The following is a 25,182-nucleotide window of genomic DNA, read 5'->3' as shown; positions in this document are numbered from 1 at the left end:
CAGGGTCTGCAGGGTCTGCAGGGCCTACAGAGTCTGCAGGGCCTACAAGGTCTACAGGGCCTACAGGGTCTACAGGTTCTGCAGGGCCTACAGGGTCTACAGGGCCTAGAGGGTCTACAGGGTCTGCAGGGCCTACAGAGTCTGCAGGGCCTACAAGGTCTACAGGGCCTACAGGGTCTACAGGTTCTGCAGGGCCTACAGGGTCTACAGGGCCTAGAGGGTCTACAGGGTCTGCAGGGCCTACAGAGTCTGCAGGGCCTACAAGGTCTACAGGGTCTACAGGTTCTGCAGGGCCTACAGGGTCTACAGAGGAGGGTTGGGAGGTTTGACTCAAATCAACATGAGGTAGAGGAGGAAAGAGGGCTGATGTACTTACGTCCTGACTAACCTGTAATGACACCGTGTGGTAGCTGGCTGGGACACCTTCGTCCTCCTCATCATCACTATGGGAACGGGATGGGCGCTGGCTCGTTAGCCGGCCGCCGCCGCGCCTGTTGCCACCCCCGGCCTCCTTCTCCCGGCTGCCCATCTTCTTCCTCAGTCGAGATCTGGAGGAGTCGTACTTGTGGCTCTTCTTCTTGTCGTGGTTGCGGTAACCTTCAAATATCATCAAGGTCAATGAGAGCATCAGCAACAGCCTAACCTCGTATCCATGGAGACCAGGCAGCCACAACACAGCTGGATGAGATACCAGGTGAGCTCCTACTGTAGCTGCTCAACGCGCAGAGCCCCCAGGCGGTCTCGGTCCCATGGACTCACCCCCCACCCACATCCAGGCCTGCAGAATGAGATGTTCTCACCTCCGTTGAGGCTGGCCTCCACAAACACACGAATGGCCCTAACGCACAGCTCAAAGTTGTCGGGGGTGACGTGCGCAGCATCGCGCACGATGAAGGACAAGGTCTCCACACACTTGATGAGAGACTTGGTGTCGTGCTGGCCCAGGTCCTGGCCCAGGGTCAGGCTGTACTGGTTGACCAGTGGGTGGAGAAGCTGAGGCTTATGGCAGCCTGAAGAGGTCTTGCTCATCTCCAGGTCGTCTTTCCCCACCTTAGGAGAGAGAAAAGCCCCAGAATGAGTGTGGTCTCTACACCAGCCCCTCCAGCGTTGTCATGGCGACGTGAGTGTGCTGACCACCAGCCAGCCGCTGCTCGCCACATCCACGTCTGTGGTGGAGCGAGGGATCCTGGCCTTGCTGTGCTCCGTGTAGACCTCCGAGTCGGAGGTGTAGCCTCGGTCCACGTTGACCTCACTGACGTGATGAGGGGGCAGCTCGCTGTCTGACTGGGCTCCTGGAGGCAGAGGGCAGAGCAGCCTCATCATCCAACTACTCAAAGTTCTCTTCATGAAGAACCAAAGAAAAGACCTAAAGTTCAGATAGGAGGAGGGTGAGTGAGGTCATGGAGGAAGCACTAGTGAGGCCATGCACTAGTGAGGCCATGGAGGAAGCACTAGTGAGGTCATGCACTAGTGAGGCCATGGAGGAAGCACTAGTGAGGCCATGGAGGAAGCACTAGTGAGGTCATGCACTAATGAGGTCATGGAGGAAGCACTAGTGAGGTCATGAAGGAAGCACTAGTGAGGCCATGCACTAGTGAGATCATGGAGGAAGCACTAGTGAGGTCATGCACTAATGAGGTCATGGAGGAAGCACTAGTGAGGTCATGGAGGAAGCACTCGTGAGGCCATGGAGGAGGGTGAGTGAGGTCATGAAGGAAGCACTAGTGAGGTCATGGGGGAAGCACTAGTGAGGCCATGGAGGAAACACTAGTGAGGTCATGGAGGAAGCACTAGTGAGGTCATGGAGGAAGCACTAGTGAGGTCATGCACTAGTGAGGTCATGGAGGAAGCACTAGTGAGGTCATGGAGGAAGCACTAGTGAGGTCATGGAGGAAGCACTAGTGAGGTCATGCACTAGTGAGGCCATGGAGGAAGCACTAGTGAGGTCATGGAGGAAGCACTAGTGAGGTCATGCACTAGTGAGGTCATGGAGGAAGCACTAGTGAGGTCATGCACTAGTGAGGCCATGGAGGAAGCACTAGTTAGGTCATGGAGGAAGCACTAGTGAGGCCATGGAGGAAGCACTAGTGAGGTCATGCACTAGTGAGGTCATGGAGGAAGCACTAGTGAGGTCATGGAGGAAGCACTAGTGAGGTCATGGAGGAAGCACTAGTGAGGTCATGCACTAGTGAGGCCATGGAGGAAGCACTAGTGAGGTCATGCACTAGTGAGGCCATGGAGGAAGCACTAGTGAGGTCATGGAGGAAGCACTAGTGAGGTCATGGAGGAAGCACTAGTGAGGTCATGCACTAGTGAGGTCATGGAGGAAGCACTAGTGAGGTCATGCACTAGTGAGGCCATGGAGGAAGCACTAGTTAGGTCATGGAGGAAGCACTAGTGAGGCCATGGAGGAAGCACTAGTGAGGTCATGCACTAGTGAGGTCATGGAGGAAGCACTAGTGAGGTCATGGAGGAAGCACTAGTGAGGCCATGGAGGAAGCACTAGTGAGGTCATGCACTAGTGAGGTCATGGAGGAAGCACTAGTGAGGTCATGGAGGAAGCACTAGTGAGGTCATGGAGGAAGCACTAGTGAGGTCATGCACTAGTGAGGCCATGGAGGAAGCACTAGTGAGGCACTAGTCTCACTAGTATGACTAAAGCACTCCTCTAAAGAGAAGATGGGTGGTGAGCAGAGGTGAACCTGTGTCGTTGTCGGTGCTGGAGGCCAGCTGGAAGGAGGCAGGAGGCTTCACGCCCCCTCCGATGCACTCCAGCAGGGAGAAGAGTGTGTACCAATCATCTGTGCAGTGGATGTTGGCTGCATTCGTCTTCAACAGCTCGTGGAGACCATAGGCCACCTCTCTGCTGACCCGGGACAGCACGTGAGGTTTCATCATGAGGAGGAGACGCAGAGACAGGAGAACCTGATGGACAAGGAGACACCAGATCAGGACCAAGGAACATGCTTCACACATCCTTCCAGACCAACCTTCAATGCAAGCAACTTGTGAGGACATCTATCTAAGATCAGCACACGGATGGATCAACGTGTGGGACACCTCACAGTGGGAGCACAACCAAAGACCTGACAGGCCAATCAGGAGCCCCAAAGGTTTCTGAAGTCCAAGAACCTGGGAGAACCTGCTCCTTCTGGCAGATGACGGAGTAACGTATGCTTGGTACCATCAGTGAGGCAGGGTTAGAAGCTCCAGCACCACGACAGTTTTAAGGTAGACCTCATGTAATGCAGCCTGGCTTCCTGGACCCCCTCCCACCACCACGGCCCACCTGAGAGCTGATGTCCTCCCGACGCAGGAGGCGGATGGCGAGCCGGAGGAGTCCCACCACGGCCCGCTCCACCAGGAAGCAGCTGTCGGTGGCGTGGACACAGAGGTGGTAGAGATGGTCCCGCACGGTCTGCCACACGCAGGACACGCGATCTCTGCGACACACACACACACACACACACAGTCATGGCGTTACCCTCACAACCAGCCTTTGCTGCTGGGCTCAGTTCCTACCGGTTCTCCAGAGCGATGCGCAGCAGCATCTCCAGGCAGAAGGCAGCATCCTCCTCATCGTTGGTCTCTTCATCGGGCGTCACCGAGATCAGAGCCTGCAGGGAGGATGAGTTAGTTCCTGTGTGAACCACCACGGGCAGCAGCACCTCAGCACAGGTGTTGAGATCTTCGTTCAGATGAGATAAACAACCTTCATCAGCTCCTGCAGGGACTCCAGCTGCAGGAATTTGCTCTCCGTGATTAACTTCTCTGGGTCACATTGCTAGGAAGGAGGAAGCACAACACCAGACAGCTCAGAGGAGGGACCAGGAGGAGGACCTGACAGACCTCTGGAGCCTCACAGGCTCCCTGAGGAGTGGCGGGAGCAGCAGCCCTGTACCTTGATGCAGAGGACGGCGGCCTGCTTGGCCTCCTGGTTCTCTGTGGACGGTCCTCGGGTTCCCGACTGTTCAGCTCCACTCAGCCAGGTAACAAAGCTCAGCACTGCTGACTCCCCGCTGGGAAACACAGCAGCACACATCATCCTTCCGTCCCGCTCAGGGGAACGTAGCGTGGCCAACACAAACACAGCTGCTCCACACGTACCGATTGGATGGGGTCTCCTCTCTTTGAAGAGAAATCTTCCCATTGGGCTCTAAGAAGTCCTCCACCTGAGGAGCAAAGACAGTGCTGATGACTGAACAGCAGGGGGCAGCAGAGGACTGGCCATCCCGCACAGATACGCTGGAACACTGACCTCAACCATGGCTTTGGGCAGCAGCTCCGACCGGAACAGCTGCAGCATGGAGTCCATTATGTTCTTCCAGCCCTCCCTAAGGATGTTGCCATGGCGATGGGCAAGGTCAAACACTGCCTTGGCTGCTGTCTGTGCCTTGCTGTTACTTCCAAACACGCTAGGAAGGTTTTCTACTGACTGTAGGGAACAACAGACAACAACAAGTTCTACTGTTCATATGGTAGTTTGACTGGAGACTTTAGTGGCCGACAGAGGAAACACATGACAAAACTACCAATATTAATAAAATAAAGGGACATAACGTAATAAAGGGACAAACTACAGCCACACGTCCATATTAGTAGGAGACCAACAGTCCCTCAGTTGGTTGTGTGTGTGTGTGTGTGTGTGTGTGTGTGTCTCTGTCTGTCTGTCTGTCTGTCTGTCTGTCTGTCTGTCTGTCTACACATTAAAAATGGTGAATCAACAGGATCTGGTTGGTTCTTAGCAGCGCTATAATGACTCCTAGCTCATGTGTTGCTAAGCTAACGGTAGGCTGGTTTGAGGACAACAGTGAGTCGCTGGACATTAAGACAACGCGTAATCAGCTGTTGGAGGACATCCTAGAGACGTCCTGTCAGGAAGGGTGAACGAGATGGACCCGGCATCTTCAGGGGTCTCCACTCATCTTCAGGGGTCTCCACTCATCTTCAGGAGTCTCCACCCATCTTCAGGGGTCTCCACCCATCTTCAGGGGTCTCCACTCATCTTCAGGGGTCTCCACTCATCTTCAGGGGTCTCCACTCATCTTCAGGAGTCTCCACCCATCTTCAGGGGTCTCCACTCATCTTCAGGGGTCTCCACTCATCTTCAGGGGTCTCCACTCATCTTCAGGAGTCTCCACCCATCTTCAGGGGTCTCCACCCATCTTCAGGGGTCTCCACTCATCTTCAGGAGTCTCCACCCATCTTCAGGGGTCTCCACTCATCTTCAGGAGTCTCCACCCATCTTCAGGGGTCTCCACCCATCTTCAGGGGTCTCCACCCATCTTCAGGGGTCTCCACCCATCTTCAGGAGTCTCCACCCATCTTCAGGGGTCTCCACTCATCTTCAGGAGTCTCCACTCATCTTCAGGAGTCTCCACCCATCTTCAGGAGTCTCCACTCATCTTCAGGAGTCTCCACCCATCTTCAGGAGTCTCCACTCATCTTCAGGGGTCTCCACTCATCTTCAGGAGTCTCCACCCATCTTCAGGAGTCTCCACTCATCTTCAGGAGTCTCCACCCATCTTCAGGGGTCTCCACTCATCTTCAGGAGTCTCCACTCATCTTCAGGAGTCTCCACCCATCTTCAGGAGTCTCCACCCATCTTCAGGAGTCTCCACCCATCTTCAGGGGTCTCCACTCATCTTCAGGGGTCTCCACCCATCTTCAGGAGTCTCCACTCATCTTCAGGAGTCTCCACTCATCTTCAGGAGTCTCCACCCATCTTCAGGAGTCTCCACTCATCTTCAGGAGTCTCCACTCATCTTCAGGAGTCTCCACTCATCTTCAGGGGTCTCCACCCATCTTCAGGAGTCTCCACTCATCTTCAGGAGTCTCCACTCATCTTCAGGGGTCTCCACCCATCTTCAGGAGTCTCCACTCATCTTCAGGAGTCTCCACTCATCTTCAGGAGTCTCCACTCATCTTCAGGAGTCTCCACCCATCTTCAGGAGTCTCCACTCATCTTCAGGGGTCTCCACCCATCTTCAGGAGTCTCCACTCATCTTCAGGAGTCTCCACTCATCTTCAGGGGTCTCCACTCATCTTCAGGGGTCTCCTTCAGCCCTGCTGTGGTCTTCAGCCCCGTTGTGGCCTTCAGCCCCCCCGGGCCCTTCAGCCCTCCCGGGGCCCCTTCAGCCCCCCCGGGGCCCCTTCAGCCCTGCTGTGAGGAGCATTTGGCTGGACCTGCACTGAGGTTTGGCTGGCCAACAGGCAGGTGCAGCCCTGACCAGAGGGAGAACGCTACAGCAGAGTTCAACAGGCCTTCAGGAACATGAACGGAGGCGTTTGCTGTGTGGAGAGCTTTACCTCACTGCTCAGGGTGGTAAACTTGCAGAGGGAGATGATGAGGTTGTCGAAAACGTCGCTGAAGCCATAATGAGCTGCTATCATTGCACACTTCCTGAAAAGAGAGAAAGACCTGAACAACAAGGACTGGTGGAGCACCTGGAAACAGGTTCTTCAGCAGGGATGGAGGGTTCGTACCTGAAGCCAGCGATAGCCTTCTGCAGGATGCCGTCATCAAGACTCTTGTCGAACACGTAGGAGAGGGCAGCAATGGTGGGGCCCCACGTCATGGAGAACAGGTCATGATCACAGCTGCCAGGTGGCAGGTGGAGGAAGAGGCCCTCAGGTGTGGCACCACGGTGCAGCAAGACACTCCAGACGTAGTTCTCCTTCACCAGGCCGATCTGCTCGTCAGGCATCACGATCTCTTCACTCCTGCAGAGCACACACACCTCACCTGTGACACCAGGTGAGTCCGAGTCCTGCCCATGGACAGCAGGACGGGCCTCAGCCTCAGACACCTTCTCAGTCTGAGCTGCTGGTGCAGCAGGAACCCAGATAGAAGGTGGCTCGGCTGGGCACCATCAGAGGAGCTGCGACCTCACACAGAGAACTGGGTGGAGGTCTTGACCATGAGAGCTAACCGTGGCATAGGTCAGTGGAGGTGTGTGAAGGAGCGTACTTGATGGCTGTGTAGATGTCCTCCAACATGTCCTGCTCAAAGTCCTTGTTTCCATTCACCCCCTTCAGATTCTTCTTGAATTGCTGTGAACAAGAACAAAGAGGAAAATGAGAAAATGTGGTTGGAAAAGTCCAAAAAAGTCAAGACCAAGACAGAGTTGGGAGGTGTCCTCCTCCACCGTCTCAGCTCAGACCCCCAGGCCTAGGGTAGCACCAAGAGAGCACGGAAACGTGACAGCGCACGTGTCCGGTCACCTGATACAGCCCAGGTTAGGGTTAGGGTTAGCACCTTCCATGTTCGGGCTGAGATCAGCTCACATCTCAGAGTCCAGTTTAAGAAGTCAGTCCCTCCCAACTAGCTACTGGACCCACTCAGCAAGGCGCCTTGGCGTGCTGGTCAGACTGGTTTATGCTCCTGATCGGACCTGCACATTGCTAGGAAAAGGAGATATTTGCATGCTAACAAAGCTCACAGCCAACACACATTAAAGCTGCTGAGCACGGGGGCGAGGCGCCACTTTTATTAGCCTTCTCCAGCCTATTGTGTGCAAACCTTTGCCTGTTGTCTCAGCCCGGGGGGGAATGGGGGGGGCGTCAACGTGCAAACCACAAATGACCTTTTGGGAATGTATGGTGACAATCTAAAGACTGCACAATGCAGGTCCCGTGATGAGGTTATGACACCGACTTAAAGAAGATCAGCTCTACAAAGTGTGAGCAAGGAGAGAAGAATGTAGCTGGAGCAGAGAGGCAGCAAGTGCTCCCTGGTGGGGGGTGGGGGGTGGGGGGCGGGGGGCAAGGGCGGGGGGCGGGGGGCCACCCACTGACTGTTCCCAAGCTGCCTCACACTCTGTTTAGTCTTCAGCAGCTCCCACATTCCCTCCATCTTTGGGAGGCTCACTGCCATAAACAGCAACTCCAAGTCCCAGTTGGAGCCCCAAATGAGGAAGATCCCACTGGCTAAATGTGGGCGGAGCCTTCCTCCTGGCACCTGTTCAGAAGAGCTCGGCCCCTCGGCCAGAGCGCCGCTGCCTGCAGCTGTTGACATCTGTATGGCTCCTCTTTTAATAGCCACCCTCGCCTCAGTTGGGCACCTGTTGGGGGGTCGATTCCCCACCGGTGCGTGCACCTTAAAGTAGTGGGAGACAGTTCCCATGTTGGAGCTCCGAGCTGAGGAACACTGGACAGGAAGTGGTGCTTGGGTCTCCTAACTTCTGACTGATTTTAGAGGAGCTGAAGTGTAGGAGCGCACTCACCTCCACCGTCATGGGGATGTTCTGCTTCCGCACGTTGTGGTTGTGCTGGTCGGTGTTCAGCATGATGATGGCATAAGCCAGAGCAAAGCCCGCGTCGTTGGTCATGAAAGGAGAGCCGTTGACCTTCTGCAGAGACACAGGCCACCTTAGGGTTAGGGTTAGGGTTAGGGTTAGGGTTAGCTCCAGCAGCACACAGCTAAGGGGGCGGTCTGAGCCCAGAAGAACCAGCCCTGCTCCTCTCTGTGTTCAGGAGCAGAACCAGCTCTGCTCCTCTCTGTGTTCAGGAGCAGAACCAGCTCTGCTCCTCTCTGTGTTCAGGAGCAGAACCAGCTCTGCTCCTCTCTGAGGTCGGGAGCAGAACCAGCTCTGCTCCTCTCTGAGGTCGGGAGCAGAACCAGCTCTGCTCCTCTCTGTGTTCAGGAGCAGAACCAGCTCTGCTCCTCTCTGAGGTCGGGAGCAGAACCAGCTCTGCTCCTCTCTGTGTTCAGGAGCAGAACCAGCTCTGCTCCTCTCTGTGTTCAGGAGCAGAACCAGCTCTGCTCCTCTCTGTGGTTGGGAGCAGAACCAGCTCTGCTCCTCTCTGTGTTCAGGAGCAGAACCAGCTCTGCTCCTCTCTGTGTTCAGGAGCAGAACCAGCTCTGCTCCTCTCTGTGTTCGGGAGCAGAACCAGCTCTGCTCCTCTCTGTGTTCGGGAGCAGAACCAGCTCTGCTCCTCTCTGTGTTCGGGAGCAGAACCAGCTCTGCTCCTCTCTGAGGTCGGGAGCAGAACCAGCTCTGCTCCTCTCTGTGGTTGGGAGCAGAACCAGCTCTGCTCCTCTCTGTGTTCAGGAGCAGAACCAGCTCTGCTCCTCTCTGTGTTCAGGAGCAGAACCAGCTCTGCTCCTCTCTGTGGTTGGGAGCAGAACCAGCTCTGCTCCTCTCTGTGTTTGGGAGCAGAACCAGCTCTGCTCCTCTCTGTGTTCAGGAGCAGAACCAGCTCTGCTCCTCTCTGTGTTCAGGAGCAGAACCAGCTCTGCTCCTCTCTGAGGTCGGGAGCAGAACCAGCTCTGCTCCTCTCTGAGGTCGGGAGCAGAACCAGCTCTGCTCCTCTCTGTGTTCAGGAGCAGAACCAGCTCTGCTCCTCTCTGTGTTCAGGAGCAGAACCAGCTCTGCTCCTCTCTGTGGTTGGGGTTAGCCCGTCGTGTTCCCTAACCCTAACCCTTCCTGCTCCAGCCCACCACCCCTCCCAGTCATGCTTGTTGGCTGCTGGCTGCTCTCCTGCTGACTGTAAGGAGGAAGTGACGTCAGCCTGGACTCACGTGCCAGTTGTCTGTAAAGGTTTCCAGGAGTCTCTGGATAACTGGAGCTTCTCCAGGCAGCCTAAAGGCCTCCAGGTACAGCCTGAGAGCCTCGTCAATCCGAAGCCCTTGGAAGCCAAAGGTGCTGCAATCAAAACGTACAAGTCTTTCTCACTTCCTGTCCTCAGGAGCATCTCAAAACACTGAAAGGATCTAAAACTCCAGAGAAGCTCATCGTACTTCACAAAGGAGTCCAGGAGCTCCGCGTTCTTTCGGTCACTGATGTACTCGCCAATCATCTTCTTGTCCAGCCGGGGGTTTTCCCTGAGCCACTGAGCTATTTGGTTGTTGTCCGTGGGGGTGCTGAGGAGGCCCTTCTCCTGCAGGAACTGGATCCCCTTCTTTGGCTTCTGGTTGAACTGCTCTGTGCCGGCGATCAACAACTGGGGGAGACAGCGGAACAGTGAGGGGACAGTCTGACAGGCGAGCCAACGTAGGACAGCCAGCGCGTCCTGCCTTTTTCTTGGTGCGGATGTCCATCAGCTCCTGAGAGTCAGGCAGGAAGCTGGAGAAGCGCTGGGGCTTCGGCGGCGCTCTCTTCTCAGCTGCAACAACACAACACAACACAAGACTACAGGCCCAGTCCAAAACACACGTGGAAGCAAGTGTCAGACCCTGACCAGCGTCCCCGTCTCCGTGGTCCTGCCTGCTGGGCCGCATCTTCTCAGCCATCTGCTGTCCAGGGGTGGGAGGGCTGTCCACGTGGGGAAGACCATTGGTGATGCTCTGGTTGGGCTCTGGAGAAAGAGCAGGTACACTGGAGTTAGCATTTACCCAGAAGATAATCCAGCTTCCATCCACGTGCACGTCCTACCTGATCTGGGGTCTGTGCCAGCGCCAGGGTCTGTGGCTGAACTCAGTCCTTCTGCACTTGGTGCTTCTAACTGCTCCTGGTGAGCAGCACCACTGAGCACCTTGGCCTGGCAGTGGGCCTCGATGCTGTCGATGACGGTCAGCAGAGCCTCCAGGGACAGAAGGTGGGTGGTGTAGAGCTGGCCCGACACTGGGAAGGCATTCTGTAAGAGAGGGAAGCTGTCATGAGGAAGCTGAAGCTCATCATCTGCTGACACAGCAGGTCTTTGATGCTACGACTGGCGGCTTCATCAGCTACAGGAAGCAGCAGCACTCCAACAAGCACAGTGAAGACGATCAAGGAGCCCAGAAAGGCAGCAGGTTCGGGTTCGGGTTAGAAAAGAGCCCGGTTTGGGCCAGTGAGCATCAAAAGGGTTCTTGAGGCTCCGCTTCAGGAGGTGGGGCGTTACCTTGGACAACAGCTTGGTCAGGTCCTCGAACAGGTTGGAGCAGTAGAAGTCACAGTCGTAGTTGATGTAGAGTTCAGTCACAAAGCTGGGGATCCTCCACAGCTGGACCAGCGCCTCCAGAGCCACTTCTTTCATTTCATAGGGCATTTTAATGTTCTCCGAGGTGATGATGTCCATCACCCTCTTCAGGTACATCTGCAACACACAGACACCAGATTTGCTGCCTCTTCCAACTCCCCAAGCAACGACCATTAGCATAGCAACATGTTTACCTCCAGCTGGAACTTTAAGTGGATCCTCATGCTTTCAAACAGCAGGAAGCAGACGCGTATGGAAGAGACGTACAGGTTCATCCGCTCCACACTCAGCAGCTGCAACAGACACAAGAGCCACAGCTCCTCAGTTCCTCCGTCCACGCCGCTGATCTTTGCTGAGTAGATCCTGCAGAGGCTCAGTAGCGGGACCAGAACACATAAACATCTGCTGTGTAGTGGAGCAGCAGGCATGAGGAGCACCCTGGGGAGCAGCACCAGCAGGGCTTTACCTGGAGCAGGTGTCCGCACCAGCGGGGCTTTACCTGGAGCAGGTGTCCGCACCAGCAGGGCTTTACCTGGAGCAGGTGTCTGCACCAGCAGGGCTTTACCTGGAGCAGGTGTCTGCACCAGCAGGGCTTTACCTGGAGCAGGTGTCCGCACCAGCGGGGCTTTACCTGGAGCAGGTGTCCGCACCAGCAGGGCTTTACCTGGAGCAGGTGTCCGCACCAGCGGGGCTTTACCTGGAGCAGGTGTCCGCACCAGCAGGGCTTTACCTGGAGCAGGTGTCTGCACCAGCAGGGTTTTACCTGGAGCAGGTGTCCGCACCAGCGGGGCTTTACCTGGAGCAGGTGTCTGCACCAGCAGGGCTTTACCTGGAGCAGGGCTTTACCTGGAGCAGGTGTCAGCACCAGCAGGGCTTTACCTGGAGCAGGGCTTTACCTGGAGCAGGTGTCTGCACCAGCGGGGCTTTACCTGGAGCAGGTGTCAGCACCAGCGGGGCTTTACCTGGAGCAGGTGTCTGCACCAGCAGGGCTTTACCTGGAGCAGGTGTCTGCACCAGCGGGGCTTTACCTGGAGCAGGTGTCTGCACCAGCGGGGCTTTACCTGGAGCAGGTGTCAGCACCAGCGGGGCTTTACCTGGAGCAGGTGTCAGCACCAGCAGGGCTTTACCTGGAGCAGGTGTCAGCACCAGCAGGGCTTTACCTGGAGCAGGTGTCAGCACCAGCAGGGCTTTACCTGGAGCAGGTGTCAGCACCAGCAGGGCTTTACCTGGAGCAGGTGTCAGCACCAGCAGGGCTTTACCTGGAGCAGGTGTCAGCACCAGCAGGGCTTTACCTGGAGCAGGTGTCTGCACCAGCAGGGCTTTACCTGGAGCAGGTGTCTGCACCAGCAGGGCTTTACCTGGAGCAGGTGTCTGCACAGCTCATCCTTGACCAGCACCAGCAGCGACGCACAGTTGGCGATGTGTCCCGACTCCAGTGCAACCGTTAAAAGCTGCAGGCCCATGTGCATCATGGCGTCGTTGTTGTGGCGATCGTGGGGATTGGTGAGAGAAATCAGGAAGCGGAAAAGCTCTCTGAGACAGGGAAGTCCATAGGGAAGGAGGGAGGAGCCTGGAAGGGAGCAAGGACACATGTTAGGGTTAGGGTTAGCCCCCCAGGCTACACACACAAGCGTTGTGTGCATACACTCTGTGAGATCAGGGTGTTACCGTCTCTCTGTGTGGACTGGGTGAACCGGACTCCGCGGGGGTTCACATAGTCCATGTCATGGACCGAGCTACTGTCCACCTGCTCTCTCAGAGAGTCTTTGTCTTCCAGAACCTCTGGGATGGACTCCACCGAAGCTGAAGCTGACGGAACACGCCGGCCCTCAGACTAGAGCGAAATCAGGGAGAGAAGAGAGCTGGCAGTGGGAGGAAGGGGCAGGAGGTTCTGATTGGTGTGTGAGTCCAGAGGGTACCTGTGCGCCTGGAGAGCCAGGCTCCGTCCCAGGAAGAGGAGCAGCTCTGTTGGGGCTGACTGCAGAGGAACCACACTGGTCCAGGTCAGAGAGGTCTTCCCTGGAGGTGGCTTTGGAACCTGTTTCCAGGCCACTGTCCGTAGTTGTAGGACTAGAAATGGATGAGCCAGCACTTTGTGAAGGAGGTAGGCTGGGGGTGGCCGAGCCGTGCTCAATGAAGGGGACCCCTCCTACGTGGGGAGAAGCACAGCCGTTGGACACCAGGCAGCAAAAGCCCCGGTGGTTTGAGAGGGGGCTCGTTACCCGACAGGTTGTTGTTGCTGAGGGTGCTGGACTGTGCTGCCTCCATCTGACCAGAGGGACTTCGCACCAAATGCCGCGGCGGCCTGGGGGAGCGTTTCTGCTTCTTCCACTTAGACGACTCGCTCATCCCACCGGCTCGCATCTTTAACTGGCACACAAGAGCAGAGGAAGAAGGTGAACGGAGCTGTTGAAGACACAACCATGCTAGAACATCATCCAACAACTGCTGATGTGACAACAGAACTGCACCCTTTAGAGTCGCTACAGGCAACGCCAAGAGTTAGCTCTGCAGGCTCCAGCTAGCAGCTAGCATTTTCCTTCTGAAGGATGGTGTCAAACAGGGCAGCAGGAAGTCATAAGCTAGCATGAGTGAAGCCAGTGAGCGACCCCACTGCCATTGGAGCAGCATTAGAGCTTTCTTGTGCCCACATTCTTCTGCCTGGATGTGTGAGCAGGCTGTCCTCGTGTCCTTTGTCCCTCTGTTTGACTAGTGCACTCAGCTATTTCCATCTGTTCTGTCATATCTGGCAGCGGGACACCTGCCAGATCAAGAGCTACGTTATCTCTGAATTCTACACCCTATTATGCAAAAGCTGTGAGGCAAGTGCCCCGGGTTGGTGCCATAAAGCAGGGGCAGGCCCACGCTGAGTCCGGCCCGGTTCTGACAGGCTTCAGGAGGTCCAGATGGAGTCCCACACAGGCCAGCGTGGCTCCTGCTGATGGTGGGTAGAGACTAAGGAGCTAGGAGAGAGGGGGAACACACAGCCATCGTCCTTACCTGCACTCGTTTGTTTTTCCATAAGATATTGGAGGCCTCAGAAGAGAAGGGTGGGCAGATACCCGGGATTAGTGAGGGACACATGTCAGCAGAGAGTCCAGCAAAGCAAGCTCAAATGCACACGCACGTGCACAAGCAGGAAGGGCTCCATCCACACCACATGCAGCTAGCTGAGGAGCAGGGAGACCCGAAGCATGCAGGAGTCCAAAAGCACCGGGAACACAGTCCAACACGTGGAAAGGTTCCAACCAGGATGAGCAGAACACAGTGGAGGACTCACAAGAACACACGCTGCAGAACCTGCTGTCAGCCAAGAGATTCATGCTCACGTCCAGCTTTAAACATCAAAATGGGCTTCTCAGGACCCTCAACTGGTCTTTACAGGAGACATCCTCACTTCTACTCAGCCTGGCCCAAAAGTCTCCACCTGAGAGAAGCTAGCTCCCAGTGGGGGGGGGGAGAAGATGGTGGTGCTTATGGGGAGAGGCCCATCATTGTCCTGCATCCAGCAGGAGAAACATCTCCTAAAACTGTACAGAACTGTCCAAATGTCCATTATTCAAAGGTGGGAGGACAGTGGGGAACCAGCCCTGAATGAAGGTCTGGTGCACTCAGAGGGTAGAAGAGCACCAGTGGAGCTCAGGACTGTGGTGAATAGTGAGAGTTGGAACATCTCCACATGCACAATGTGGAGGGACTGAAGAGCTGTGGAGCCTTCAGAGAAGCAGTGATCAGGGAGGCTGATCAGGGGTCTGCTGGGGGGCATAAAGGCTCTGGAGCATGGAAGAAGGTCACGGGGTCTGATGGGTCCAGAGTGACCCGGGTCCAGAGTGACCCTGTTCCAGAGTGACCCAGGTCCAGAGTGAGGGGTAGGAAGAGAGGCCGATGAACCCATGCTCCCATCATGGTGTCTACTGGACCAGCCTGGGGGGCAGAGCTCTGATCTGGGGCTGCTGCAGGTCCTCAGGTCCAGGTTCAGCAACATTCTCTTCCCTGATGATGTGGGCATATTCCAAGATGAGACTTCCAGGATTCCTGGGGCTCAGATAGTGAGAGGTTTGATGAGACATCATTTCACACATGGACGGGCCCCCAGAGTCCAGACCTCACCCCCCCTGAGAAGCTTTGGGACGTGCTGGAGAAGGTCTGACTCTGCCATCATCACTACAGGGAGGGAGATGAATGATGGGAAGAACAGTGTGACCTTCAGAAGCTGGAGGGGGTGTGTCCTGACCGCAGCTGAGCAGGCTCCGCCCACATTAGGAGTGTGTGACCTTTGGTTGGTGGCCACCTTCTACTTTGGCTGAGAAGCTTCACTCACAATTACACATTTTAGCATTTCATTCTTCTGAGGTGTGTAGAAATAAGACTGGGAGAGAAGAAACCTGACATGGATGGAGATGCTAAGCTAGCAGCACTGCTGGAAATGCTCATCCTGGACTGGACAAGAACTGCTCCACAAATCTTCTGGTTGTCATTGCTGATGAGGAGCAACAAGCCAGAACACATGAAGAAGATGTTTGATATGGAGCCTGTGGAGAAGGTTGGACTCCAGCGGGGCCAACAGCACCATCATCAACATCACAAGAGACTCGGACAGTCGTCGCTTTCTCAGGTGACCAAAGAGAAGCTGAAAGGTGACGGAGGACATGAAAGCATGAGCCGTCAACCCTGGTTACATCAGAGGAACCTGAAGAAAGCCCACCCTGGGAGAGGTTATCTTCACCAGAGTGCTACACGTCTGTTCACGCTGGCGTTACCCTCAGATAGGAGAAGAGACACAGGTGAACGCATGCAAACCGTGATGGACGCCACATCCAACAGGGAGCCACCAGAACGGAACAGGTTGGAGCATTCATGGCCTCTTACCTTCTTCATGTTGGCCCCCACAGAACTCTTGGCCTCCTCTTTGAACTGTGGTAATCTAAAAGACAAAGGAAGTTAAAACAGTAATTAATAATTAACGCTAACCGGTTGGCTAACCGTAACCGGTTGGCTAACCCTAACCCTAACCGGTTGGCTAACCCTAACCGGTCGGCTAACCCTAACCCTAACCGGTTGGCTAACCCTAACCCTAACCGGTTGGCTAACCGTAACCGGTTGGCTAACCCTAACCCTAACCGGTTGGCTAACCCTAACCCTAACCAGTTGGCTAACCCTAACCCTAACCGGTTGGCTAACCCTAACCGGTTGGCTAACCCTAACCGGTTGGCTAACCCTAACCCTAACCGGTTGGCTAACCGTAACCGGTTGGCTAACCCTAACCCTAACCGGTTGGCTAACCCTAACCCTAACCGGTTGGCTAACCCTAACCCTAACTGATTGGCTAACCCTAACCAGTTGGCTAACCCTAACCCTAACCGGTTGGCTAACCGTAACCGGTTGGCTAACCCTAACCCTAACCGGTTGGCTAACCCTAACCGGTCGGCTAACCCTAACCGGTTGGCTAACCCTAACCCTAACCGGTTTGGCTAACCGTAACCGGTTGGCTAACCCTAACCCTAACCGGTTGGCTAACCCTAACCCTAACCAGTTGGCTAACCCTAACCCTAACCGGTTGGCTAACCCTACCAGTTGGCTACCCTAACCCTAACTGGTTGGCTAACCCTAACCGGTTTGGCTAACCCTAACCCTAACCGGTTTGGCTAACCGTAACCGGTTGGCTAACCCTAACCCTAACCGGTTGGCTAACCCTAACCCTAACCGGTTGGCTAACCCTAACCCTAACTGATTGGCTAACCCTAACCAGTTGGCTAACCCTAACCCTAACCGGTTGGCTAACCGTAACCGGTTGGCTAACCCTAACCCTAACCGGTTGGCTAACCCTAACCGGTCGGCTAACCCTAACCGGTTGGCTAACCCTAACCCTAACCGGTTGGCTAACCGTAACCGGTTGGCTAACCCTAACCCTAACCGGTTGGCTAACCCTAACCCTAACCAGTTGGCTAACCCTAACCCTAACCGGTTGGCTAACCCTAACCAGTTGGCTAACCCTAACCCTAACTGGTTGGCTAACCCTAACCGGTTGGCTAACCCTAACCCTAACCGGTTGGCTAACCCTAACCGGTTGGCTAACCCTAACCCTAACCGGTTGGCTAACCGTAACCAGTTGGCTAACCCTAACCCTAACCGGTTGGCTAACCCTAACCCTAACTGGTTGGCTAACCCTAACCAGTTGGCTAACCCTAACCCTAACCGGTTGGCTAACCGTAACCGGTTGGCTAACCCTAACCGGTCGGCTAACCCTAACCGGTTGGCTAACCCTAACCCTAACAGGTTGGCTAACCGTAACCGGTTGGCTAACCCTAACCCTAACCAGTTGGCTAACCCTAACCCTAACCGGTTGGCTAACCCTAACCAGTTGGCTAACCCTAACTGGTTGGCTAACCCTAACCCTAACTGGTTGGCTAACCCAACTGGTTGGCTAACCCTAACCGGTTGGCTAACCCTAACCCTAACTGGTTGGCTAACCCAACTGGTTGGCTAACCCTAACTGGTTGGCTAACCCTAACCCTAACTGGTTGGCTAACCCAACTGGTTGGCTAACCCTAACTGGTTGGCTAACCCTAACCCTAACTGGTTGGCTAACCCAACTGATTGGCTAACCCTAACCGGTTGGCTAACCCTAACCAGTTGGCTAACCCTAACTGGTTGGCTAACCCTAACCCTAACTGGTTGGCTAACCCAACTGGTTGGCTAACCCTAACCGGTTGGCTAACCCTAACCCTAACTGGTTGGCTAACCCAACTGGTTGGCTAACCCTAACTGGTTGGCTAACCCTAACCCTAACTGGTTGGCTAACCCAACTGGTTGGCTAACCCTAACTGGTTGGCTAACCCTAACCCTAACTGGTTGGCTAACCCAACTGATTGGCTAACCCTAACCGGTTGGCTAACCCTAACCAGTTGGCTAACCCTAACTGGTTGGCTAACCCTAACCCTAACTGGTTGGCTAACCCAACTGATTGGCTAACCCTAACCGGTTGGCTAACCCTAACCAGTTGGCTAACCCTAACTGGTTGGCTAACCCTAACCCTAACTGGTTGGCTAACCCAACCGGTTGGCTAACCCTAACCCTAACCCAGGTTTGAGCCCACCATCTTCAGATTTCTATTTAAAAGAGCAAATCCAAACAAGTGTTTTGACAAGAACTCAAAATGCCGTCTGCTAGCCCACTATCTTTCTGTGTTATAAGCTGCAGTCCCCCCCCCCCCCCCCCCGGATGGGTCAGTTCATGGCAGGGCCCTCTATGAGCATTGGAGGGTTCAGTGCCTTGCTCAAGGGTACCTGCTCTGAAGGTGTTCTGGCACCTCCCCAACTACCAGAACTCCTTCCCTGTTCTGTCGGCCCTGGGGCTGGAACCAGGAACCCTGTGGTTCTCAGCCCAGGTCCAACAGGCACCAGCCTGATCCTCATGCAGACTGTGAAGCTGGTCCCATGGTCTGCATGCGCCTGGCCTGGAGCACATAGCTAAAGCGAGTTGAGGAGTTTCCACAGAACTAAAGAGGCCTTTACCTGGAGAAGAGTAGCTGCACCATGTCTACCAGGGTATGTTCAGCCGATTTCCTGAGGAGCTCTGTGGACACAGTCAAAACAATCTCAGAAGCAAAGAGAAAGAAACCCAAAAGACAAGCAGAGAAACGAGAGCTTGGCTGAAGAGATCGCAGCAGAAAGACCATGTCATGGTGCGCAGCTCCAGCCACCAACCACCAGCCACCAACAGGCCGGCAGGCCGGCTGGAGGACCGTCTGGACCTTCTGCTTTTGAGGGGCCGGGCAGGTTGATGGGCCCTCAACCCCTCGATCAGTGTCAGGCTCCTTCCACAGTCACGGCCTAAAGACGGATCTCAGGTCCAAGCCCGGCAGAGCTGTGACCCCCAGTCTAGGTCTTTACTGGGCTTGTTCTCCAGCTCCTCCATCTGGGCCTAGCTAGGGTTCTTTGATGTAGGAGGACAGGGAGGAACTGTTGCTGCACCCAGCTCCATAAGAGAGGACAAAGGTGCCACCAAGAGAGACGTTCTGCCCTCCAGGTAGCTTCCATGTGTCCTTATCTTCCAACAATATGTTCTCCACTTGGAAGTTGGGTAATTCTAAAACATCTACGGGAAGGGGGGGGCTCAGGTATTCCGTAGGACAAGGATTGCAAGTGCCTGGCATTCCTGTTGGAACTGCTTCTGAGACCCGGAGAAGCAAACTGATTTACTCATTTGTAGCCCTAACCCTAACCCTAACCCTAACAGGTAAAGTTCTCATCTAGATTTTTCATCTTGTCACTCAGCTTCAAATGGTTTAAAGTTAGTGGAAGGAAGGGTTAGGGTTAGGAGCAGGGTTAGGGTTAGGAGCAGGGGTTAGGGTTAGGGGCAGGGTTGGGGTTAGGAGCAGGGTTAGGGTTAGGAGCAGGGTTAGGGTTAGGAGCAGGGTTAGGGTTAGGAGCAGGGTTAGGGTTAGGAGCAGGGTTAGGAGCAGGGTTAGGAGCAGGGTTAGGGTTAGGAGCAGGGTTAGGGTTAGGAGCAGGGTTAGGGTTAGGAGCAGGGTTAGGAGCAGGGTTAGGGTTAGGAGCAGGGGTTAGGGTTAGGAGCAGGGGTTAGGTTTAGGAGCAGGGTTAGGGTTAGGGTTAGGAGCAGGGGTTAGGGTTAGGAGCAGGGGTTAGGGTTAGGAGCAGGGTTAGGAGCAGGGTTAGGGTTAGGAGCAGGGTTAGGAGCAGGGTTAGGGTTAGGAGCAGGGTTAGGAGCAGGGTTAGGGTTAGGAGCAGGGTTAGGGTTAGGAGCAGGTTAGGGTTAGGAGCAGGGTTAGGAGCAGGGTTAGGGTTAGGAGCAGGGTTAGGGTTAGGAGCAGGGTTAGGGTTAGGTTAGGGGTAGGTTAGGGTTAGGAGCAGGGTTAGGGTTAGGGTTAGGAGCAGCGGTTTAGGGTTAGGGTTAGGAGCAGGGTTAGGGTTAGGGTTAGGGTTAGGTTAGGGAGCAGGGGTTAGGGTTAGGAGCAGGGGTTAGGGTTAGGAGCAGGGGTTAGGGTTAGGAGCAGGGTTAGGGTTAGGAGCAGGGTTAGGGTTAGGAGATGGGGTTAGGGTTAGGAGATGGGGTTAGGGTTAGGGTTAGGGTTAGGGTTAGGAGCAGGGTTAGGGTTAGGTTAGGGGTAGGTTAGGGGTTAGGAGCAGGGTTAGGGTTAGGAGCAGGGTTAGGGTTAGGAGCAGGGTTAGGGTTAGGAGCAGGGTTAGGGTTAGGAGCAGGGGTTAGGGTTAGGTTAGGGTAGGGTTAGGGTTAGGAGCAGGGTTAGGGTTAGGAGCAGGGTTAGGGTTAGGAGCAGGGTTAGGAGCAGGTTAGGGTTAGGAGCAGGGTTAGGGTTAGGAGCAGGGTTAGGGTTAGGAGCAGGGTTAGGAGCAGGGTTAGGGTTAGGAGCAGGGTTAGGGTTAGGAGCAGGGGTTAGGTTTAGGAGCAGGGTTAGGGTTAGGGTTAGGAGCAGGGGTTAGGGTTAGGGTTAGGAACAGGGGTTAGGGTTAGGAGCAGGGGTTAGGTTTAGGAGCAGGGTTAGGGTTAGGGTTAGGGGTTAGGAGCAGGGTTAGGGTTAGGTTAGGGGTAGGTTAGGGTTAGGAGCAGGGTTAGCGTTAGGAGCAGGGGTTAGGGTTAGGAGCAGGGGTTAGGGTTAGGAGCAGGGTTAGGGTTAGGGTTAGGAGCAGGGGTTAGGGTTAGGGTTAGGAGCAGGGTTAGGGGTTAGGGTTAGGTTAGGAGCAGGGGTTAGGGTTAGGAGCAGGGTTAGGGTTAGGGTTAGGAGCAGCGGTTAGGGTTAGGGTTAGGAGCAGGGTTAGGGTTAGGGTTAGGTTTAGGTTAGGAGCAGGGGTTAGGGTTAGGAGCAGGGTTAGGGTTAGGAGCAGGGGTTAGGGTTAGGAGCAGGGTTAGGGTTAGGAGCAGGGTTAGGGTTAGGAGATGGGGTTAGGGTTAGGAGATGGGGTTAGGGTTAGGAGCAGGGTTAGGGTTAGGAGATGGGGTTAGGGTTAGGAGATGGGGTTAGGGTTAGGAGCAGGGGTTAGGGTTAGAAGCAGGGGTTAGGGTTAGGAGCAGGGGTTAGGGTTAGAGCAGGGGTTAGGGGTTAGGAGCAGGGTTAGGGTTAGAAGCAGGGGTTAGGGTTAGGAGCAGGGGTTAGGGTTAGGAGCAGGGTTGGGGTTAGGAGCAGGGTTGGGGTTAGGGTTAGGAGCAGGGTTGGGGTTAGGAGCAGGGTTGGGTTAGGGTTAGGAGCAGGGTTGGGGTTAGGGTTAGGAGCAGGGGTTAGGGTTAGGGTAGAGCAGGGGTTAGGGTTAGGAGCAGGGTTGGGGGTTAGGAGCAGGGGTTAGGGTTAGGAGCAGGGTTGGGGTTAGGAGCAGGGGTTGGGAGCAGGGTTGGGGGTAGGGTTAGGAGCAGGGTTGGGGTTAGGAGCAGGGGTCAGGGTTAGAGCAGGGGTTAGGGTTAGGAGCAGGGGTTAGGGTTAGGAGCGGGGTTAGGGTTAGGAGCAGGGGTTAGGGTTAGGAGCAGGGGTTAGGGTTAGGAGCAGGGTTGGGGTTAGGAGCAGGGGTTAGGGTTAGGAGCAGGGTTGGGGTTAGGAGCAGGGTTGGGGTTAGGAGCAGGGTTGGGGTTAGGAGCAGGGTTAGGGTTAGGAGCAGGGGTTAGGGGTTAGGAGCAGGGTTGGGGTTAGTAGCAGGGTTGGGGTTAGGAGCAGGGGTTAGGGGTTAGGAGCAGGGTTGGGGTTAGGAGCAGGGTTAGGGTTAGGAGCAGGGGTTAGGGTTAGGAGCAGGTTGGGGTTAGGAGCAGGGTTGGGGTTAGGAGCAGGGGTTAGGGTTAGGAGCAGGGTTGGGGTTAGGAGCAGGGTTGGGGTTAGGAGCAGGGTTGGGGTTAGGAGCAGGGGTTAGGGTTAGGAGCAGGGGTTAGGGTTAGGGGCAGGGGTTGGGGTTAGGAGCAGGGGTTAGGGTTAGGAGCAGGGGGTTAGGGTTAGGAGCAGGGTTGGGAGCAGTGCTACTCACCACTGAGCCGCATCTCGAACAGATTCTGAAGCAGGACTGCAATGATCTCACACACAGACTCATTGGTGAGGTGAGCTCCAACAGGTGTGAGCAGAAGAGTCCTCAAGACCTGAAACAGAACAGCAGAGTGTTGAAGAAGACGCCGGTAGGGTGCTCTGGCTCGTGCACACCCTGGCTCGTGCACACCCCGGCTCCTGATGTGGGACAGGTTTCAGGGGTCACTAGAGGTTCCTGCTACACTGGATCCAAGACTTCTTTGATGCATCCGATCCTCTGCAAGGCTCTGGGAGCTGAGAGTTGCTATCTAAACGCTTGTCTCGCTCATTATTCCAGGACTGATGCTGTCCTGTTCAAATGTCTAGAACCGCTGGAGAGATTCACTCCTCATCATCTGAAAGAAGCCTGCAGAGCAGCATCAAGAGCTGCTCTGGAACCTCCTGTGACTGGAGAGCAGCAGCTCCAGGCCTTCACGCACCTGCAGGATTTTCATGAGGACGACTTCATCGCTAGCGGGGTCCGTTCCAACAAATCTAGCGTGTGTGACGGCGTCGGCCATGTTCTCAATGGCCTCTGCAGCGGCGTCGTGCTGTGCATCTGTGAAGAGATGAAGCCGTTATGAATGAAAGGTGGAAGATCACATCCCGTCCCAGCGTTTGATTTGAAGTATCCGCCGACACCCATCTTTTCCCGAGTCGCTGTTTTGGCTTTTTAAATATAAATGGCACAGCTATAGCACCTTTGTAGCCATATTAGCTTGGTTGTGTCCCTCCCACCACCTGAAACAGCCACGGCTGTTAAAATGGCTCAAACCCAAACGGTGGCCCCTCCCCCTCTCCTGAGGGTTAGGGTTAGGGGATTCCAGGGTTAGGGGATTCCAGGGTTAGGGTTAGGGTTAGGGGATTCCAGGGTTAGGGTTAGGGGATTCCAGGGTTAGGGTTAGGGGATTCCAGGGTTAGGGTTAGGGGATTCCAGGGTTAGGGTTAGGAGCAGGGTTAGGGTTAGGGTTAGGGTATTCCAGGGTTAGGGTTAGGGGTTAGGGTTAGGGTTAGGAGCAGGGTTAGGGTTAGGGGATTCCAGGGTTAGGGTTAGGGTTTGGTGATTCCAGGGTTAGGGTTAGGGGATTCCAGGGTTAGGGTTAGGGTTAGGGGATTCCAGGGTTAGGGTTAGGAGCAGGGTTAGGGTTAGGGTTAGGGGATTCCAGGGGGTGGTGGGGCAGCCCTCACCCTAACCCTCAGAGATAGGGTGAGAAGCTTGGTCACCCAGGGGAGCCGCTGCTTCTCCACATCCAGGAGGTCATCAAAATGAGGAAGAACAACGGGAGCATCCCGGAGCTGAAGGTCAAGGCTCCGATTACTGGCTTCAGTTGGTTTTTACACCAAAACAACTATTTTCTCTGTGTCTTTGAGGCCTTTCAAGAGGAGACTGACACTGAAGAACAAGACCTGTGCTGCCTGAACTGGACATGTTCTCTGTCAGTCACCTCTGGAATTTGACTAAAATCTTTGGTGGAAGTGTAGAACGTCCCGCTCCGTGTGAGGGCTGGGAACGGCCACATGAATCCAAAGGAAAACTGCTCACAGAAATGCGATACTGCCCGTCCAGCCTGAGCAGCAGACCCTGGGATCTCGTGACCAGCTGTGGCTTTTTGTTGGAAGAATGGTGGGACAAAGTTGCTGTCCAAGCAACAGGAGCCGGTGTTTTTGAAAGCTGAGAGGGAAAGCAGCTCTTAGCCGGCAGCCTCCCGGGCTTCCCATTCCCATCAGCCTGAGGAGCAACAGGTCATTAGCTAATGGGTGGAGGGAGGAGCACAGGCCAAGAGATGAAGACATGGATCTACTGTCTAACATATCAGGACCTTAAACAAAGCAGCAGCCCGTGTACACCACACGCAGAGGTAGAAGAGATGGAACACAACTCAGGGTTGGCTGAGGGTTAAAGTTAGGATGGGTTTAGCTAACGTGCTAATGTGCTGGCCCTCTGCTGCTCAGGACAGCCGCTCACCTGTCTCAAGATTTATCAGCTGACATAAGAAAGGATCATCTCTCAGAGATCTGCTTGGACACCAGACCCTGGGCAGACTTCCCGCTCCCCGTGAGCGGGAGGTCAGACTGGAAGGTGCTCAAAGGCCGGGAAGCAGCACAGGAACAAGGAAAAGGCACAAGACCACAATATCTTTCTACCCTGAAAGTGGTGGTCTACCGCACTCGTGAGGTGCGTCATCACAAATGCTCTCATTTGACTTCATTGGTGTGAAGGAACACCCGGGAGCGGCCCATGTGGAGAGGCTATGCCCTTCCCTGCCAGTAGGTGGCAGCAGGTAGCTGGGTCCACCAATAATCTGAGAGGAGCGACCTGATGCTGAGGCGGTAACGCGTGCCACAGGCTCCCACGACCAGCACGGAGACCTTTTGAAAAAGACAAATCCAAACGTGGGACTAGAGGCGGTAGAGAGAGGAGGCGAGGCGGCGAAGGCGCGGGACGCCAGAACAGCTGGACTGATGCTGTTGAGCTTCTCACTGCTCCAGAAACTAAAGAAGAAGAGCTTCATGGGTGTCTGTCTTCAGTTCCTGCCAGGATGGAAGCAGGCCAGCTTTCAGGAACACTGCTTTGGGATCATCTCTGCGACAGCGGGAAGACTTTAGAAGCTCAGGATGAAGACATAAAGCAGGCGCTATTCCATGTGTGTCCTCCCGGGGTGGTGGCATTGTTGCAGCAGACTAGATGTTTCCTCTCATCTGGAGGGTTAGGGTTAGGGTCAGGCCACATCATCAAGTTCATAAACTGGAACAATCAGAAGCCCGAAGGACAAAGTCCAAACAGAATATAAGGGACAGGCACTACTATAGAATAACATTCCAAACTAAAAGGCCTGTACACCAGAAGATGGCGCTGTGTGCAGGAGCAGCTCTTGGCGAGACATGTCTCATGTTATCATGAAAATGGGAGACTAATTCTAATCTCTAATAAAGTGAAGTCTGGTTAGAATTGGTGGGCGGCAGTGGCTCAGTCTGTAGGGGTCCGGAACACCACAGGATGCTAGCTAATGCTTGGGGATTAGCGAGCCCATCACTAATGACGGGCTGAAAACACTGGGATGGAAAACTGTCAACCCTAACCCTAATCAATAAGATGTGATCAGTTCTGCTTTAAACCAATAAAGCAAAACAGGTGCGTGTCATTGGTTTAAGTGTGGTTAGGGGTTAGGGGTTAGGGCTAGGGTTAGGGGTTAGGGGTTAGGGCTAGGGTCAGGGTCAGGGTTAGGGGTTAGGGGTTAGGGCTAGGGTCAGGGTTAGGGGCT

General features: G+C 54.9%; 1 protein-coding gene across 1 annotated transcript in view; it reads right to left on the bottom strand.

Moving 5' to 3' along the window:
- Nucleotides 1-25,182, bottom strand: part of gbf1 (golgi brefeldin A resistant guanine nucleotide exchange factor 1) — a gene marked incomplete at its 5' end in the record, with an annotated part of 54,976 nt that overhangs the window by 7,471 nt on the left and 22,323 nt on the right. Inside the window, 29 exons of the mRNA XM_029832008.1 lie at nt 389-597; nt 801-1,050; nt 1,135-1,292; nt 2,703-2,925; nt 3,290-3,443; nt 3,523-3,617; nt 3,713-3,784; nt 3,902-4,019; nt 4,108-4,172; nt 4,259-4,435; nt 6,310-6,403; nt 6,487-6,723; nt 6,971-7,053; nt 8,226-8,351; nt 9,524-9,647; nt 9,743-9,945; nt 10,019-10,107; nt 10,183-10,299; nt 10,377-10,578; nt 10,825-11,019; nt 11,097-11,195; nt 12,261-12,472; nt 12,571-12,736; nt 12,822-13,051; nt 13,125-13,272; nt 15,772-15,826; nt 18,417-18,477; nt 21,885-21,993; nt 22,360-22,478. Of these exons, the coding sequence (XP_029687868.1) occupies nt 389-597; nt 801-1,050; nt 1,135-1,292; nt 2,703-2,925; nt 3,290-3,443; nt 3,523-3,617; nt 3,713-3,784; nt 3,902-4,019; nt 4,108-4,172; nt 4,259-4,435; nt 6,310-6,403; nt 6,487-6,723; nt 6,971-7,053; nt 8,226-8,351; nt 9,524-9,647; nt 9,743-9,945; nt 10,019-10,107; nt 10,183-10,299; nt 10,377-10,578; nt 10,825-11,019; nt 11,097-11,195; nt 12,261-12,472; nt 12,571-12,736; nt 12,822-13,051; nt 13,125-13,272; nt 15,772-15,826; nt 18,417-18,477; nt 21,885-21,993; nt 22,360-22,478 (4,190 nt within the window). The remainder of the gene's footprint in view (nt 1-388; nt 598-800; nt 1,051-1,134; nt 1,293-2,702; nt 2,926-3,289; nt 3,444-3,522; nt 3,618-3,712; nt 3,785-3,901; nt 4,020-4,107; nt 4,173-4,258; nt 4,436-6,309; nt 6,404-6,486; nt 6,724-6,970; nt 7,054-8,225; nt 8,352-9,523; nt 9,648-9,742; nt 9,946-10,018; nt 10,108-10,182; nt 10,300-10,376; nt 10,579-10,824; nt 11,020-11,096; nt 11,196-12,260; nt 12,473-12,570; nt 12,737-12,821; nt 13,052-13,124; nt 13,273-15,771; nt 15,827-18,416; nt 18,478-21,884; nt 21,994-22,359; nt 22,479-25,182) is intronic.

Source organism: Takifugu rubripes, unplaced genomic scaffold (assembly GCF_901000725.2).
Source record: "Takifugu rubripes unplaced genomic scaffold, fTakRub1.2, whole genome shotgun sequence".
Taxonomy (NCBI): Eukaryota; Metazoa; Chordata; class Actinopteri; order Tetraodontiformes; family Tetraodontidae; genus Takifugu; species Takifugu rubripes.
This window is presented reverse-complemented; position numbering and strand designations above follow the sequence as displayed.